We start from the raw sequence: 17,774 nt of genomic DNA, 5'->3' as shown, positions 1-17,774 counted from the left end.
TGTCTATCTCTCTCGGTTCATTCTTTCTGCCTGTCTTTCTCTCTCAGCACCACCTGTCACTAAGGTCATGCATACATTCATTGTGTGTTCTGAGCGCCGCTCCCAATGACCCCCTGACAGGTTCGAGCCGGAGCTTGGCAGGAGAACGGAAGAACCCAGAGCAGCATTACATCTCGGGTGATGTGCCCTCTCCGTTGGTACCTGTCTGCTCCCACACATTCCAAGAGCACGATACATCTTTCTCAGGAAGGAGTTATTTTCTCCTCAGGAAGTAAGGTGTGTCTGGAGAGGGAGCTCTCTCTGGTTAGGAAGCAACAGGGAGCAAGAGGTCAGGGGGCATTGAGACAAGGTGGACAATATATCATTGAGAAGTGAAGTTATTTTCAAATGTGTCCTGTTTAGGGGTCAGCGGATATGGGCTTTACAATGGTCAATGCCGGAACTGTAATTACAGGCTGTAGACCAATATTTATAATACAATTTAATGAATGTAAATTAGATTTACATAAAATGCTTAAATTAAATAAGCGTGTATTTTGCACAATATTTAAAATGTATTTTTTTATAATTATTTTAATTATTTCTCTCTCTCTCTCTCTCTCTCTCTCTCTCTCTCTCTCTCTCTCTATATATATATATATATATATATATATATATATATATATATATATTTAATTATTTATATATATACACACACATACAAATATAAATATATATATGAAATCGATGACAAAAAAAAAAAAAAAAACTAAACAACCTGACACTGATTAAAACAAGCACAATTTTTTAAAGTCCACTGGCAAGGTTTTCTCTGTATTTTCAATTACAACCACTACTACTACTATTACTATTACTTCTAATAATAATAATAATAATAATAATAATAATAATATAGTAATCATAACAACAACAGAAAGTATACCAAAATAAACTGAAATTAGATTGAAATAAACAGAAAGTGTATTATCCACCAACAAGTTTGTCTCTAAATTTTATAAATGACAAAACAGGCAACTAATGAGGCATCCCCTTTTCCCCTTTTTTCTGAGACAGGGTTCCAGGGCTTGTGCCAAAGCGGTGCCCAATCTTAAACTATTTCACACATTTCCATTGCAAAAAAAAAATAATAAATAAATAAATAAAAATACTCCATCCACTTTGCTTTCCCTGTCCTAAAATCTAGAATTAAATGATCATATTTATATGATCACCAATGATCGTTCTATCACTAGTCTTCTTGTTGAGCTTTTGAAGGGGAAATTCTCCCTCAAATCAAAGTAACACATTGTACTATAGCTGAGGAGATTCCATCAGATCTGCGTTAAAAGCTTTAGGCAATCTTTATGAACTCTCAGAGAGCTGCCAGGCATATAATTAAAATCATTTCTATAAAAGTCAATTAGGGCTCTTACCCGCTCATTGTTAAAAGCAGGCTTGTGGCACAGCCTCTAGAGATAAATGGATTGAAGGGAGTTGGACACTCAGTTGGGTTTGGGGTGACGAGATTGAAGGTAGTCATTCATCACTCACCATCGTACATGGAAGTTGTGACACACAGAGGTCAAGCCAATATGGCAGCAGTGAGCAAGATGGATGCCTTTCATTTGGGTAATGAAGAGTTAACTATCTTGGGGAAAGTAGCGATGTCATTAAAAAGGAAAGCTGTTGGCATCAAAGAAAGTCTTATTTAATTCCTCTCATTTAATGGAAGACATCGAGAACACAATCTGTGATTGACAACGCAGCCCCCAGACATAATTCCCCACAGACACTTCACTTAGATTCTATCCCTTGTTAATCTCAAATATAATGAATTGCAAAAGTAAGGTTAAACTGCCAATGTGAGTTCATTATCACTAATATATTAGTTCATAGATGATTTACAGAGTATAGGGATGGGATTTCATTAACATGGAATCGCTTTGATTTAGCTGGGATTTTGCTGGCCTTTTCTGGACCATCAATCTCACCGCATTGGTCATTGTCCCTCTTTGGGTGACCTCTACACTTTATTACTCGGCTGAGAGATGAATATTGCCGGTGGCTGATGACCCGCTGGTGAAACAGAATGATTATTGTGTTTTTCATTGCAAGTACAAGACTCCATTTATCTGTTCTGGTGGAATAATAGGAAAAGAGAGCTGTCTGTCAAATGTATCCTTGACCCTGTGACTGACTTTATGGCTATACCTTCAGCAAAGATAACCTCCGATGTAGCCCTAATAATCGCAGAACAAAGAAATTTTAATGACTTCTCCTCCAGAAAAGAATTTAAATATTATTTCAGGTGCATACATATAGTCCTGTCGTGTCCTCTGAGTTTGTTCTTTGTAAGTTGTGATGGATGGAACTGTGTTGTTATGGATTGGCTATGTACTGCGGTCATGTGTTTCTTATTTAGACAAGCAAGCTGTGTCTAGATGATTTTAATGTTTGACTTTCCTTTTATCACTCTGCTTTTAGGTCAGAGTTTTTAAAGGATTTGACTTTGTTTGCTTTTTGTTTAAATTATCAAAGTTGTGGTTGCATGAGGAGGGTAATGCTCTTCTAACAAAAATAGCTTGTCCTTGTCCCCTGAGAAGATTGTAGGAGAGGTAGACAGATATAATTAAACAGAAAATTGTGCTCTGATGGTTTACATCTTACATTAAAGTCATAAATCTAGATCAATATCTCAAAATTATGAGGAACAAATTGAGTTTGCTTATTAAGATCTTTCAGCAACTTTCAAAGTCAACACAGTGATTTTCAAAGCTGTAATTATTTTTTAATTTTCAGGGTACCTTTCACAAATAGGGTACATAATGGTCATTTTCTTTTCTTTTTCAACAAATAGTCAGTAAAACAAGGAATTTAACCTTTAGAAATTAGAATTTTCATTCTTGGGACCCTGTTACTAAAATTGGAAACTGTGTGTTAAATATTACACTCAAATTGTATATGTGTATTATTTATATAAAATTGTGAATATGTAACACATTTTCAAAATGTAAGTTTAATATTACATTTAGCCTAAATTAACTCAGTATGGGCTTGCTAGTTTGGGACCAAATGTTGGTTTATAGTTATCCCTAAACCCATAAATTAAAGAAAATATTTATTTAACAATTAATTTTTTACAATAAGTTTGGTAACAGGGTTGAACTTGGTTCTTTCTACCATGCTGTAAAGTCCAGATATTTTATGTTTAAAACTACTTTCATGCTAATTTCATGTTAATTTTATAGTTTATCTAACATCTAATAGTTATGTTAGATAAACTATAAAATATCTCACAGCAAAACACATGGAATTTGAGTCCTAAATGTGCCTTAAAAAAACTAATAGGACACTAATTTTTTACCCTGTTCATGGAAAGTGCCACAGAAAAACACATTATCACCTAACTATGGCCTGAAGATATGTGTCTCTCAATCAGAAGAACATTCCCACATGCTTATAAAAAGTTCTGAGTGAAACCCGGATAATAAGCAAATGAAAACTCAAACTTTTCTTTGGTGCAGATGTTTATTGCCCTTTTTTCTCAGGAAGACAGCTGCCAGCACCAACTAAAAGCTCCTGGGTCATTACTCTATTAAACAGAGCCATGGCCACATTGAACAGATTTACTGTGAAAACACACTCACTTTTAAACAATTTCCGCCCTTGCTTCTCAGAATGATCAAGAGTGCTGAAGCTGATCCCTTTTACCTTGTTTTTTGTTTTTAATGTCTGCTCTACAAAACCTTGTCATGTGTTTCCATTCGAAAGTGAAGAAACTGGGGCAGTAAGCTTCTTTCTTTTAAAAGAAATTGATTTTTCTTTTCCAGTTTATGGACATGTTATAATGAGATTATTGCCTGAGTACCAGGTGGGAGAGGTAGAAATGGATGTTTTCCCCTCTACTTTTGACTAATTATTCTTTTATTTAAAGGAATAGTTCACCCAAAATGCTTAAAAATTACTAACCATCTATTCATAATATTGCTTTCTCCACAAAAAAAAAAAAAAAAAAAACTACTCTTGTCTAAATCAGGAGGGAAATATGCTTAGATCAAGTACTGATTATAAGCCAAAAATAGTCTAAAACAGTTCTGAACAAATATGGTGGATTTTTGATGTGAAAAGACAACACGGGGTGGACTTTTTCCACTAGAAGAAGTGGTATTACACTGTAAAAAAAACAAAAAAAACATTTGCGGTAAATGTGACATTTACGGTAAAATACTGGCAGCTGTGGTTGCCAGAATTTCACCGATAAAAATATGGCAGGAACATTTTAGGCTTTACAGACTTAACTTAAATTCACAATAAAAAAAAATAAAAAAAAGGAAAAAAAATTATTTCATTAACTGAGGTAATGTTAATAAACCAGCATATTGAAGTAATATCTGTTTTGAACCATTGTAATACTGATAACCACCAAAAACAGGTGGTGATGAGAAAGTCACATGATGAAACAAAGCTCATCACAAACAGCTCTTCGACAAACTGAGAAGGGATATATTAATATATATGTGTATATATATAGATACTGAAATAGTGCAATAAACATTAATTTAACAACATTAGATGTAAGATAAAACCTAATATATACAACTGATAAGAAAAAAACTAAGAAGAAAGTTATTTCAAAAAAAAAAAAAAAAAAAAAATATGAAGTGTCATGCAGGGAATTCTGGGAGTGTCAATTTACGGTTTTTCACAGTAAATTGTAAAATTACTTTTTCTTTTTCACTTCCAAAAACTTAATTTTAACAGTATTTTACTGTAAAATTACATTAAATCTAATTACAGTTATTCACCGTATATAGTATGGAAACTTACTGATAACCAATTGACAGGTTTTTACTGTAGCATTTTACAGTCTTTTACTGTTAAAATCACAATAATTGTTTACAGTGTATGGATTATGGACGTGCATTTTGGCCAGAAGAGAGAAGGTTTAAAGTTAAAATTCCTTAATGATGGATTTGTTTCTTACAAGCACGCGGCTTTTAATTTCACAAGATGTTAATTGATGGACTGGAGTCATATGGATTACTTGTAGATTATTGTGAGGTTCTCATTCTGACGGCACCCATTCACTGCAGAGGGATGTAATGCGAAATTTCTCAAAATATGTTCTGATGAAGAAACAAACTCATCTATATCATAGATGGCCTGAGGGTGAGTACATTTTCAGCATTTTTTTTTTTTTTTTTTTTTTTTTGCATGAACTATTCCTTTAAATTGATTTGTACTATTTCACTTAATGCTTTCATTATTTATACAAGAGTCATCTAATGGGTCATCTAGATTCATAAAATACCATAAAATTGCAATGGAGACACTTTTATAGCCCTCTAGAATTTCTATTTTGAAGAATTCATATTTTGCAGTTAATTACAGATTACATGTAAAATGCAGAGGCGAATGTGGTGAAGTTTAGGTTTTTGTCTCCTTATAAACTAAACAAGGTTCTTATGCCTTGTCCTCCTTATGCACTTGCAGTTTATTCACACATTTTAATTAGACAACACTACAGCACCCAGCAATAACATTTCCAGAAAAATTACATTCAATTTCGAACTTTCCTTATATACACGTTGCGGTAATTGTGGGCTATGGCCTGTCAAAGCTATGCAAATAAAATGTAATTTTGTTTATTGTGAAAGCAATATTGTTTGGAGGTGAAAAGTACATTTGTATGGTATTTTGGGGCAAATGACAGCATAGGATCACTGGGTTACAGCGGTTAGCTTAAGCTTTGTCAAAAAAAAACCCCAAAAAAAAACAAAAAAAAAAAAAAAAAAAACACATACATAGACATTTAGTAAACAGTTTACCAACAGGAAGCTATGCAAGTTAACTTATTAGAATAAATTACAATGAAGTTTTTGAAATAATTTAGTACTTATATCAAGAGAAACATATAATATTTTAAGTAAATCTAACCTTTAATTATGGATTATTTAAAGCTGCTAATAACAGAGTTCTCTCAATAAGACTGCTGAACCCGAGGGCCATGTATTCTGCAAAGTGTCTTTGAACTGTCACAATTGGGCTTGTGGTGCAAAGATCATAAACAGAAACTTCAGAGTGCAGGATACTGAGAGTGACTAACTGTACACCCTGACTCCATCAGAGCTCATCATGTTCTTTCTATTTACATAAAAGGGCAAGTTCGTGCTTGTTGGACAAGGCAGACCATTTCACTAAACACGCGCTTTCACAACGAAGCGAGAAAAGCCTTGATTTATTGTGCTTTTTGCTTGCCTAGATCTCTTTGGCAGCATAGGCTATTTTCATTTCAGCCTTCCGTCGAATATACGTCTTACTTCAAAAATCACGAGAGCATCTTGGAACCTGATTTCATCTATTTCCCAAGTAGCATTTGAAAAAGTGAAAGTGTGCAGAACTCACTCTCGCTGTACTTTAGTATGTATTAGAGGAGGTTAAGCTGTGGCCATGCAATCCATCAGAATTTGTCCCAGCTTCCGCAGACTAAACATACTCTCATTACCCGGCCTTGTCGCCCCCGAGGGCTCTCTCAGACCATGTTTATTAGCCCAAGACAGAGTGCACACAAACACTCAGTAGGTAGTTGTACAGTGAAAATGTTTCCCTGAATGCAGTGGCACACTTAGGCGGGCTGGGGTGCAGACATAGAAATGACAACAGGTGAAATGTTGCCATGTCAAGACGCCAGGGGCCTTTGAAAGCAAGGTGATGACATCATTGCGCCTGAGCAAAGCATTCCCACGTTTCCAGTGCCCTGGTGAAAAGCGTGGCTGAAACAGAAGATTTGACTTGTTTTCTCAGTGAATTTCAGTGGTTGGATCCCAGATTGCGGCTGCTACTGAAATTCCCATATCTGTTGGGGCTAGTTTAATTTTATACTCATTTCACTTTTTTTGTAACTTAACAAGAGAAATTGGCAGTCGTCGGTTGTGACCACTCTTCTGGGGTGTTTAACTAAACAGTGGTGCACTTTAGGGCTAGACGAGAGCTGTTGATTGTATTTAGTATGTCATGCGATAGACATTCCTGAGAAGTGTCAGGCGTCAGCTGTTTACATTAATGACAAGTACTCGGGTGTCAAATGTCTGTTAAACATCAGAATCTTGAGGGTGTGAAATAAGTTTGACACTCTACAGCCACATTAGCATTGGTTTGCGAGTGTGAAACAATAATGTTATACAGTATATGTCTGTTGAGAATGAAGGTTTGAAACTGTAGCTTGCAAAGCTACAATTATTTTGAAAACATATCTGGCTATGCTATAAGCTGTGTAACTATTTTGAAGGCTAGAAAATACACAGTAAGTGTGTATATACATATACATATATATATATATATATATATATATATATATATATATATACACACACACACACACATAGATGATATAACAGTTTAATCAGAGATAGATTTTCTGGCACAAGGAAAGTTTTTAAACTAATGAACATTCTCAAATAAAACTAAAACTAAAAACACAGAACATTTTATTCATTTTGGGCATTCATTTACAGAATAATGGCATTTTGGGGGCCTGAAAGCTGCAAAATCTTGAAAATGCCTTTGTGTAAACTATAAACACACGTATTTGTGAAAATGGTGCACATGCATACTACATGTTCAATCTATGAGGATGCATGAGTTTCTTTACAAAATGACATCGCAAACTACTGGTCTGGCATGAATAATACATTTTTAGTTGTTTTCATGGATCCGTGTCAACAGGGACCGTTTTGACAACATTGATATCTGCACTTGAAACTTTTCAAAAATGCAAAGGAAAAACTTTTCCTTTTTGTAGTACATCATTGTCATGTATGTAATTAAATTAAACAAAATTAAACAAAATTTCTTTTTTTATTATTATTATTTTAATTTGAATTTTATTTTTATAAGTAGACCTAAATTCTGTGCAAGGGACTCATGGATCAGTGAGTCATTTTTAAAAATTTTATTTTATTTTATTTTACATTAATCATCTGAATGAGCTAATTTACTAAAACAAATCTTTCCAATACTATATATGAAAGAGGACAATAAAAAGTGACATTAAAACTGTGTGGTATACAGTATTACTAAGCTAATAGAACAAAAAGAGTTTATTTCAGTTAGTAGTCTCACTACTTTCAGTTTTTGCTTTCCAACACAGTTACAATAAGATGTACAGTATTACTATTCATTCTACACAGGCTTTAGCTAGACTGACCTAAAAGAAAGCAAGCATTCACTTTTTGGCATCTTAGATGAATTTACTACATATAGCACAGTGTATGATGCTTGTCTCAGCTGAGATATGTTCATTCAAATATTTCTTCTTTAATAGTGTATTCTAATTATGCTTTAAGAAGTCAGGTTTTTGGCTATGATTATACTGATTTGCAGAGTAAATCGAAATCCCCTATGAAACTCATTAAAGTCCTAGTAGTATCATGCATTGCAACATTAAAAGTGTATTTTCATCTGGCAGATGGTGACTGTTAGAACAATTATATGTTTTGTATACAATTTCCCCACATTTAAATCAATGATTGTTTATTCCACACAGCACAGAACGTACATAAATGTGTAACTCCTGAGATAACATTAACAACACCATCCAGAATGCGTTACCTTTGTCATAGCAACTCTGGATAGGATGCAAATATCTGTACCATCCACACACTACAGTACATACTATGACTATCAGGTGATCATGCTATTTGCATAAAAATACCCTTTCAAGGCAAGAACCACTTCATGAAAGCAAGAGGAATATTCAGGAATGTGTAATGTAAGTGAGAACTTTATTTGCTTCTCTATAGGCCCTTATAGCAACCCCTTTTTCTGGCCATTGTTAACTCTAGATAGCAGTCAGAGGAGGCCCACCTGTCTAGAGGCTGTGCATTTGCAGCATCAGATAACCCTTACCCTGACTCTGTATTGATCTATGCTTCAATGCTCTTGCATAGAAACAGCTGTTTCAAAGAGTTTAGATAACTGAGGGAATATTTTATGAGGCAGATAGATTTATTTTATTTGTTCAGTTTATTTTATGTGTTAAATCAATACAATAAAATACAGTATATTTATTATTTTGTGAAATAAATGCATACATACACTCTTTACTTCATTGCATATACACAATGCATATTTTAAAGAGCTCTTGTTAAGCAAAGCGGGTTGTCATACAGCCAGTCATAATAATAATGCTTCTATTCAACATAATATTTCAACTCTAGATATATTTCTTTTGGAAGAGCAGTGTGAGTTGCAAAATGCATAATGGGATGCACATGTGGACAGCAACAACAAAGACCACCAATGCTTATCTTGTTGACTTACCTATTCCTTCTGGCACTTGTAGGGTGTGTGTGCAAGTGTATGTGTGGGTCGGTGAGGTTATGTCTGCTTTGTGTGAACCAAATGTCCCACAAGGATAGTAAAACCTGTAATCACCCATCAGACAATGGTCCCCACATAGAAAACAGTCTAATAAACATGCTAAACAATGTCTTAATGGAAATTTTAAAAAATGTCTCTGTGAGGGTCAAATCAGGTTGTGAAAATATCTTTGGGTAAAAAAACAGAAATCAATAAAAAAAGTCCCTGCCAATGATAGAAAAACAAATGTGTGTGTGTTTTGTGCAGCAGTCAAGGGAGAGAGGATGTCTCAGATTTCCCTGCACAGAGACCCTCCCTTTTTCAGGATGACTCACACCTCTGCAGTGGCTGACACTCTCACCTCATTCACAGCCCTTAACGAGCCATGCTAATGAGCGGCACATCATTAGGCAGCTTTGATTCACCTCTGTTTGTGAGCCTATCACAAGAACGATGATGTAACACAGACCGAACCAAAGCAAGAGAGCAGACCAAAACCATAGATACCTGTTCATTCAACATTTCTTCTCATCCAGTAGCAGAGGCGGATGACTTGGCTTCAAATTTCTGTCACTGTAGATGTGCTTTTTACTTACAAATATGTGACCTTAAGATTTTAAAGAGTCATTTAAGAAATTTGAGAGAGTGGGGTCAGGTTTGTGGTCACTCAGAGAGCAGATTGCTTCTGTGAGCTTGTCATATGTGCTCAAGCCTTACCTTTTTAGGCAAAACTAGTCACATGTCCACTGCTCAGGGCAGTTTCTTCCATCATCAGAGGTGAGGGTGATGTAAGGTCTCTGAAGGGCTAGTGATTGCCCTCTAGGGGACAGAAAACAGGAAGCCTTGGCAGATGCATAGTTTCAAGTAACATCACTGACTGCTAACCACAGTGGGCAGAGAAAGGCATCTGTTGGCTCTGAATGAAGCACATGGAGAACGGACATTTACTTTTCCCTTTTAGCTGATAAAAATGAAAATTAATTTATTCACTGGCAGAAATGAGCCACTTTAGAGAATCATAGGTTACTTGCTAAGGATAGCTCTAAGGAACTATCCTGCCTTTTTTAATGTTGGTAAATAATTATCATTAAATGCAGAATAATAAAAAAAATATAAATAAAGTACTATAAAATCTGTATTATGGTAAAACCACTGTATTATATACTATTAAAAAAATAGAATAAAATGTTAAATTAAAAGAGACAAATAAACTGGTGTTATACACCATAAAACTGTCATAGAAATGACAGCAGTATACCAAATACCATATGAATTGATTTTTTTTTTTTTAAGATTAAATGAAAAGTTTTTGTTTTTTTCCTGCTTTTAATTTGTTTCTGATTTTAACACATTTTATATATTTATTATATATAGGGAAGTAACAAGTAATGTCTGGGTGTAGGGAATAACGATAGTTTAACATGTCAACAGTCTTATTTATTTAGCTAATTAAATACACAAAACAGTTGTTAGAATGCATCCTAGAATGACTGTTTTATTAAAAAGCTTTTCTTCCTATAAAACCATACCAGAAGACAGAACATTTGCCCCAATTGAAGAATCACTCATATAAACACAGGAACAGTGTCCAAGCGCCACCTTCAGTATTTTATTTAGAGAGAGTCTAGAAAGCCAGAGAAAACAGCTTCCATACACATATGTTTTCATAACATACGTCTCGCTTCTATAGTCACACATCGTAAAGGATCCTGAAGCATTTGGTGCGAGCGGTTTGTTTGGTTTCGCTTGTTTACGTGTTGACACTCGCATTCCCGTTCAGTTTATCTAGTGATGTGCGCGTCTCGCGCATCGTGGGTCCAGACGGGAGCGCGTTAAGGGTTAAAGCGCGCTGCATGGAGCCTGTAGGGCGGAGTGGAGAGGATGTGATTGGAGCGCTACCCATGATGTCATGTACATGAAAAAGCTAAGAAGTAGTTAAGAAGGCGACTTGTAACTCTGGAAAGAGTGGGTGAACCTCTGAGGCGCAGAGAGCAGACGCACGCGGGTGATATTTTGGACTGACAACACAGCAACGGCACCATGGTGCAGCAAACGGACAACAGCGAAACGGACAGCATGTCCAGAGAAGCCACCGACTCCGACGAAAGTGAATTCATGGTTTCGATAAACCCAGATTGGTGCAAGACAGCGACCGGACACATAAAGCGACCGATGAACGCGTTTATGGTGTGGTCTAAAATCGAGCGGAGAAAGATCATGGAACAGTCTCCAGACATGCACAATGCCGAGATCTCCAAACGTTTGGGGAAGCGCTGGAAAATGCTGAAGGACAGCGAAAAGATACCTTTTATCAGGGAAGCCGAAAGACTCCGGCTGAAACACATGGCTGATTATCCTGACTACAAATACAGACCCAAGAAGAAACCAAAGCTGGACAGTTCCTCCAAACCGTCAGCCCCATCTCCAGAGAAGTCCTGCAACAAAATGACCAAGAACTCCAAGAAATGTCCCAAACTGAAAACGAACAAGACGGGAAGTAAATCTTCTCACGGCTACGGAGATGAGTACGCGTTTAAGAGCATGAAAGTTTCAAAGACTGTCATTAAAAGTGAATTCACGGATGAAGACGACGACGACGACTCCGAGGAGGACTCTCGAGTCCGAGTGAAGGAGGAGGAAGAGGATGCGATCCGAGCCTACAATGTAGCAAAGGTTCCCGCCAGCCCAACTTTGAGCTCGTCTACAGAGTCCGATGGCGCTAGCATGTACGATGAGGTCCGGAACAACAGACTGTTCTACAATTTCAAAAACATCACCAAGCAGAGCACAATGTATCCCGCATCCGTCTCACCAGCATCCTCTAGGTCAGTTTCCACTTCTTCCAGCACGAGCGAAGACGCGGACGACTTGCTTTTTGACTTCAGTTTGAACTTCGCCTCCTCCGCGCAAAGCTCGGAGCTGGGCAACCAAAATCCAGGGAATCTCTCCCTTTCTCTGGTGGATAAGGAGTTGGAGTCTTTTAGCGAGGGCAGCCTGGCTCCCACTTTGAATTTCCAGACTATTGCACGCCTGAGCTCAGCGAAATGATAGCTGGGGACTGGCTCGAAGCGAACTTTTCTGACTTGGTTTTTACATACTAAATAAGACAAGTAATAACTTACGGGAGAGGTATAATGCTCGGTTCTGTACGTATTTCTTTCCACTGTCTTCTTCTGGTGGTCCACCTATAGGGGCTTTGGGAAGGAGGCAAGTATGGCAAGCAATTTTAACATTTATTTTTTCAAACTACATAGAAGGCTATCTATGCTTATGTTAATAATATTTTTGTTGTTGTTGTTTGTTTGTTTGTTTGTTTGTTTGTTTTTAAGTAATCCAAAAGTGGCTATACTATTTACTTCATAGTACTTATTCCTGTGCTACTAGTCACTATCCCAGTACTAACATTTCTTACTTCACTTCTTATACAAGTTTACTTTTCATGTAAAGACTTGTAAGAAAAGCTTTTTAATAGTTCAATTCAGAATACTACTAGAAACAACTGGAACAAAGACTCGTTTCTAACAATTAGGTACTAGTGTCTTTTCAGTTAATATGGAATAATAACCTTGAATCATAATAATATATAGTCAATAATATATCATATATATGACTAATGAATACAGCAACAATTGGAATACATGTCAAAATAGTAGCAAAGGAATAAGTTAGTAGCAGTGAAATTGAATAAGTATCACTATTGGATTATTTGCAAGTAATTAAAAAAAAGTAATAGTAACAAAATATAGACACTAGTTAGATTGAAGGAATAAATGTTAAAATGGTTTGCCGTAGAAGGGGAGAGGTATGGGGAATTAGATGCTCATGAAGCTGGTACTGTAGCAAAAAAGAAAAAAAGTCTGCAGACCTTTTTTTTCTGGCAGCATGACAGGGTTTTATGGATTTTTCTATAGGTCTACAATTACTGTTCAACTAAATCAGACCACAAAGGAAAAATCTGAGAACTTCTATGCATCTTATACCCTCTTTGTAACTGCAGGGAGCTGAAAATGTAAAGACTGTGGACTGACTTAAAGCAAATCTGTGAACTATTATTGTTCAGGACGTTTCTTTCAAATGTTGTTTAGTCATTTCTAAATGCCAGAACTTTTTTTTTTTTCTTTCTTTTCTTTTTCTTTTTGTTTTTGGGACTGATTCAGTTTACCTACTGTTTTGAAACCTAAGCAGCCTAAACCTCCTTAGAGTTGCAGGTGTTAGAGGAAGCATTTTGATACATAACAGACCTCATCTTTTTAAAAGAAAGCAAACTATTTTCAGGCATATTTTTGTACAGTTAAAAAGGGAATGTTCTTACTGGGCACTCAGTGAGTTTCAGGCACTTCTTCCCTTTATCATTTTTTTAAGCATGCAAGGGAGTCCTGGTTTAAGGATTAAGTTTAAATTAAAACTTGCATCAAAAATGCCTTGTGGTTTTAAGCTAGGTTTTGTACAGCTGTAGATCAAATTTGTTGAGTATTTGTAGAACATATGGCATTGGGGAGGGGGGAGATGCAAACCACAGTGCTGGTTTTAGTTTCAAGATTGTATATGTACTGTAAAATAGTAAAGTTAGGAGTTTATGTATGTCATACTCGTGATATGTGGATGGGTCCCAAATCGCAGGTGTGAGACTGGATTTTTTTTCTTTCTTTTTTCTAATGGCACATACTGTTTCCCCTTCATTTTTTGTGCAATATATTTACTTGTAAATGCAGACCATCTACATTTTTTTTTTTTTTTTTTTTTGCATTTTTGTAGCAAAATGATGGACAGGCAGACTTTTGCTCTGTCAACATCATTACTTGTCATGATGCTGAAGTCATTGATGAATAAAGAAATCAGCTGGAACTGATCGTAACTGAATATGGTCACATAGTGTGCTTTTCTGTGGAGAAAACCCCCACCATTTCTCTTTAAACTGACCCACAAAAATTGGACAATTGATGTCCTGCAACCAATTTGAAAATGACTCATTTTTGAAAATGTGCCATAATGGGCAAATAATGGATGTTGGTTGGTCTGGATAGGGAAAAACCAAGAAAGCAAAAAAAAAAAATATATATAAAGGTACATTCCATATCCTCATTTCATACGATGAAACATTTTATTTTCAACTCAAGACTGCCGTCTTTTCTATTAAAAATGACAACAACAACCATAAACCTGTATTTTTTGTTTCTTGCACTTAAACATATTTTGTTTATTTTTATGTGGGTCTTACATGAAGTCTGTTTTGATACAAGGTTTGGAATACGATGGACTCTTTGCCAGGGAAAAATGGTGAAGTACAAGGCAGTCTAGCCTCACATTCCAAATGTGAACCTCTCTTTGACTCCTCTTTTAATAAACAAATACTTACCACAATAAAATCTCCTCTCAATTTGTTAAATGAAATGATGTCAATGTTTGAAATGTAATGAGTGGGCTACCCATAACAAATAGGTCAAAAAGCTTTACATAACTTGATTTTGCTTTTAAAATATACATCTTTCCTTGAAGGAACCAATAAAAACCTACCAGTTTAAATCATAACAATGCTTCCGCTTCTCCCCTTTAAGCAACGGCCCCTTTAAGAAATCAAATTTTGCGCTGTTTGAATGCAGAGTCCTGTGATTGGTGGGATTTTGTGGCCTGTTGAAGTGAAGAGGAGAGACGCAGCATGAATGCTCCACAGCTGCCACTAATCACTGCCAGAGAGCCCACCTTCTCCCATGAAGCCCTCCGACTCACACTGCCCTCTTTTTTTGTACTAGTGACCAGTCATGCAGCTTAGAAAAATGGGTTATAAGCAAGAACACAGAAGCACTCTTAAATATAATCTGTCCTTAGAAATTTTGAAATCAATATGCATTGAAAAAGATTATTACTGCAGCATTAATGTGCTCACAATTGCTTTTAGACCATTTCTGAAGCATGTAAATACATGAATGCATTTTTTAAAGACACATTTGGTAAATCTTGCATGGAATGCACAAAAAATAATAATAATAAAATGCGAATTAAATATCTTAATTGCAAACTTTTAATTTTGGATACATGGCTCTTTTTCTTTCTGATGGCTCATTTCTGCCACAGAATAGAATAGAATATAATAAAATAGAATAGAATAGGTATTTGTGACTTTTTATCTCACAATTCATACTTTTTTGACAATTCTAAAAAAAAAAAAAAAAAGACATAAAACATATAAAAAGATGTAAACTTCAGACTTTCTTGCAATACTGAGTCTGTATCTTTTTTGCTTTCCAGATTTACCATTTACATCTCACAATTCTGACTTTTTTCTCTATATTCTAAGCTTACATCTTCCCAACCCAAAATAAAAAAGGTAATTCTGACTATATCTCACAGTTCTGACTTGTTTTTTCCTCAAAACTGTGAATTTATATCTCCAAATTCAGAGTTGACATCAGGCAATTCTTACTTTTTCCTCAGAATTGGGTTTATATGTTGCAATTCTATATTTATATCTCAAAATTCTGAGTTTATATCTAATAAAAATGATCTAAATGAGCAAGAAGCAGCTTTGTATACCGGTAATGAAGAGACATGGAGAGCAAAGATAAATGCATTACATCATCTTGATGTAATTATAAGTGTTTAACATGCATGGATGTACTGTATGTATTTTGTTTGGCCATTAAGTCAGTCAGGGCATCAGTAATAAAACATTTATCTGGCTATTACTTTACCTGACCTCTTGGTCAAAATTACTAATGGATTCAGGGAGCGATTCCCCATAGAATGTGCACATTGATTTTGTGCTTCTCTGAAATATCTGGTCCGGCCTAATGCCACCGGAACGCAGTGAAATGAAATTAGTGACCCGTTAAAATTTCCCTCCATTTCCTCTTTAAATAAATGGAAATTTGAAATGCTTGGGAGACACTGAGTAGGATAACATCTATCAAGTCCAGCGGTTGGAAACTGGTGACAAAGGAAAGTCATTTTCAAAGCCTTAAGCTCCTAAATCATTCATAAAATCTGGATGGCATGGCCAAATGCCACATGTGACATCTACATAAAGGCTCCTGGTAAGGTAGCTGATGGTTAAAGAACATTTTTAGATTGGATGTGTTGCTCAACATCTTAGCAAGTCTTCCTCCAAGATGATTTGAAGCTTTGAGTTGCACATCTATGTCATTCTGCTTCAGCTACCTCAGACAATAATAATAAATTGGATCATGACAACAAAGCTGTTTTTCTCTCTCCATTGTAGTGTGGAGTTGCCGCGTGAATGCTGCGTTCTTAATATACTCTGTTTTGTCAGATGTGCCTGTATGCTTGGCAAGAGAAATGCTCACTGATGTTTATTGCTATCAGATAGATCACTCCTCCTTGGAACTCAAAGTACAAGAAAAAAGATTCACTATTGAACGGGTAATAGGAAATGCATTTCAGCAATTGTGGTGACAGTCTTCTTGTGCAAAGGAAAGGATGGCCTGTTATGTTCCTGTCACTTGCTGTCCATTGCATGTCAGTCACCAGACTACTGAGCCTCACAAGATTTACTTCCTTTGTTGTGCAAAGTGTCAGAATGTAGTGCAGTGGACGGGCATTTAGTACACCACTAAATATGCCTACTTAGATTTTATTTTATTTTATTTTATTTTATTTTATTTTATTTTATTTTATTTTATTTTATTTTATTTTATTTTATTTTAAATCAACAAATTTAACTTGTAACTTTTCAACATTTATTTATATAATGCATATATAAATAATCTATCATTTATATGTTAATGTATAATGTAATATCATAATTGTACTATATATTTACATTTTTCATATTTATATAATTAATTTAATATAGAATATATTATATTTTATTGTTTTTATTTTAAAATTATTTATTCATTTATTTATTAATTTTTTAGGATTTGATTAATTATCAGCTTTTCATCACTCGACTTTACAAACTTTCCTTTACAAACCCAAGTTTGAGAAACCCTTCATGTTTTTGATAACAAAGAATGTAATACATTTTCGTTCACTTTGTTTTTTTTTTTAAACATGGTATTAAAATCAATGTGATAAACAAGTTAGGTAAAAAGTAATTTAAATATAATACTATATTATACTTGGGCCTTTACTAAAATGTGTAATGTAATAGATTACATTGCTAACTAATTTTAATCATGTAATCTGTATTCAGTAATTACTATCTGAATACAAGTAATCCACTCAGAACTGTATCGTATCGTATCGTATCGTATCGTATCATATATCATATCATATCATATCATATCAATATAATATAATATATACTTATAGTTTAATATATATATAAGTATGTGTTAATGTGTTGTTAATTACAGCATACTAATTAAACACATACCTTTCATACTTTAGCTCTTTGAGCATAGCTTTCAGCAAACAACATATTTTATGTTTTTGTCCTTTAGCGTTGAATAATTCTGTGTGTTAATGGGTTTGCA

General features: G+C 35.1%; 1 protein-coding gene across 1 annotated transcript; it reads left to right on the top strand.

The window, feature by feature from the left end:
* Nucleotides 1-11,213: 11,213 nt before the first annotated feature.
* LOC109081655 (transcription factor Sox-11-like) lies at nt 11,214-14,705 on the top strand. Its single transcript, XM_042774261.1, has one exon. It carries the CDS (start codon nt 11,380-11,382, stop codon nt 12,385-12,387), a length of 1,008 nt encoding a protein of 335 aa, XP_042630195.1. The 5' UTR covers nt 11,214-11,379; the 3' UTR covers nt 12,388-14,705.
* Nucleotides 14,706-17,774: the final 3,069 nt, after the last annotated feature.

The sequence above is a fragment of the Cyprinus carpio genome, chromosome A17, assembly GCF_018340385.1.
Source record: "Cyprinus carpio isolate SPL01 chromosome A17, ASM1834038v1, whole genome shotgun sequence".
Lineage (NCBI taxonomy): Eukaryota > Metazoa > Chordata > Actinopteri > Cypriniformes > Cyprinidae > Cyprinus > Cyprinus carpio.
The sequence above is the reverse complement of the archived record's forward strand: the minus strand, read 5'-3'. Positions and strand labels throughout refer to the sequence as shown.

Bases quoted from the DNA above. Each gene is read 5' to 3' on its own strand.
- LOC109081655 (XM_042774261.1), top strand. From the start codon at position 11,380: ATGGTGCAGCAAACGGACAACAGCGAAACGGACAGCATGTCCAGAGAA.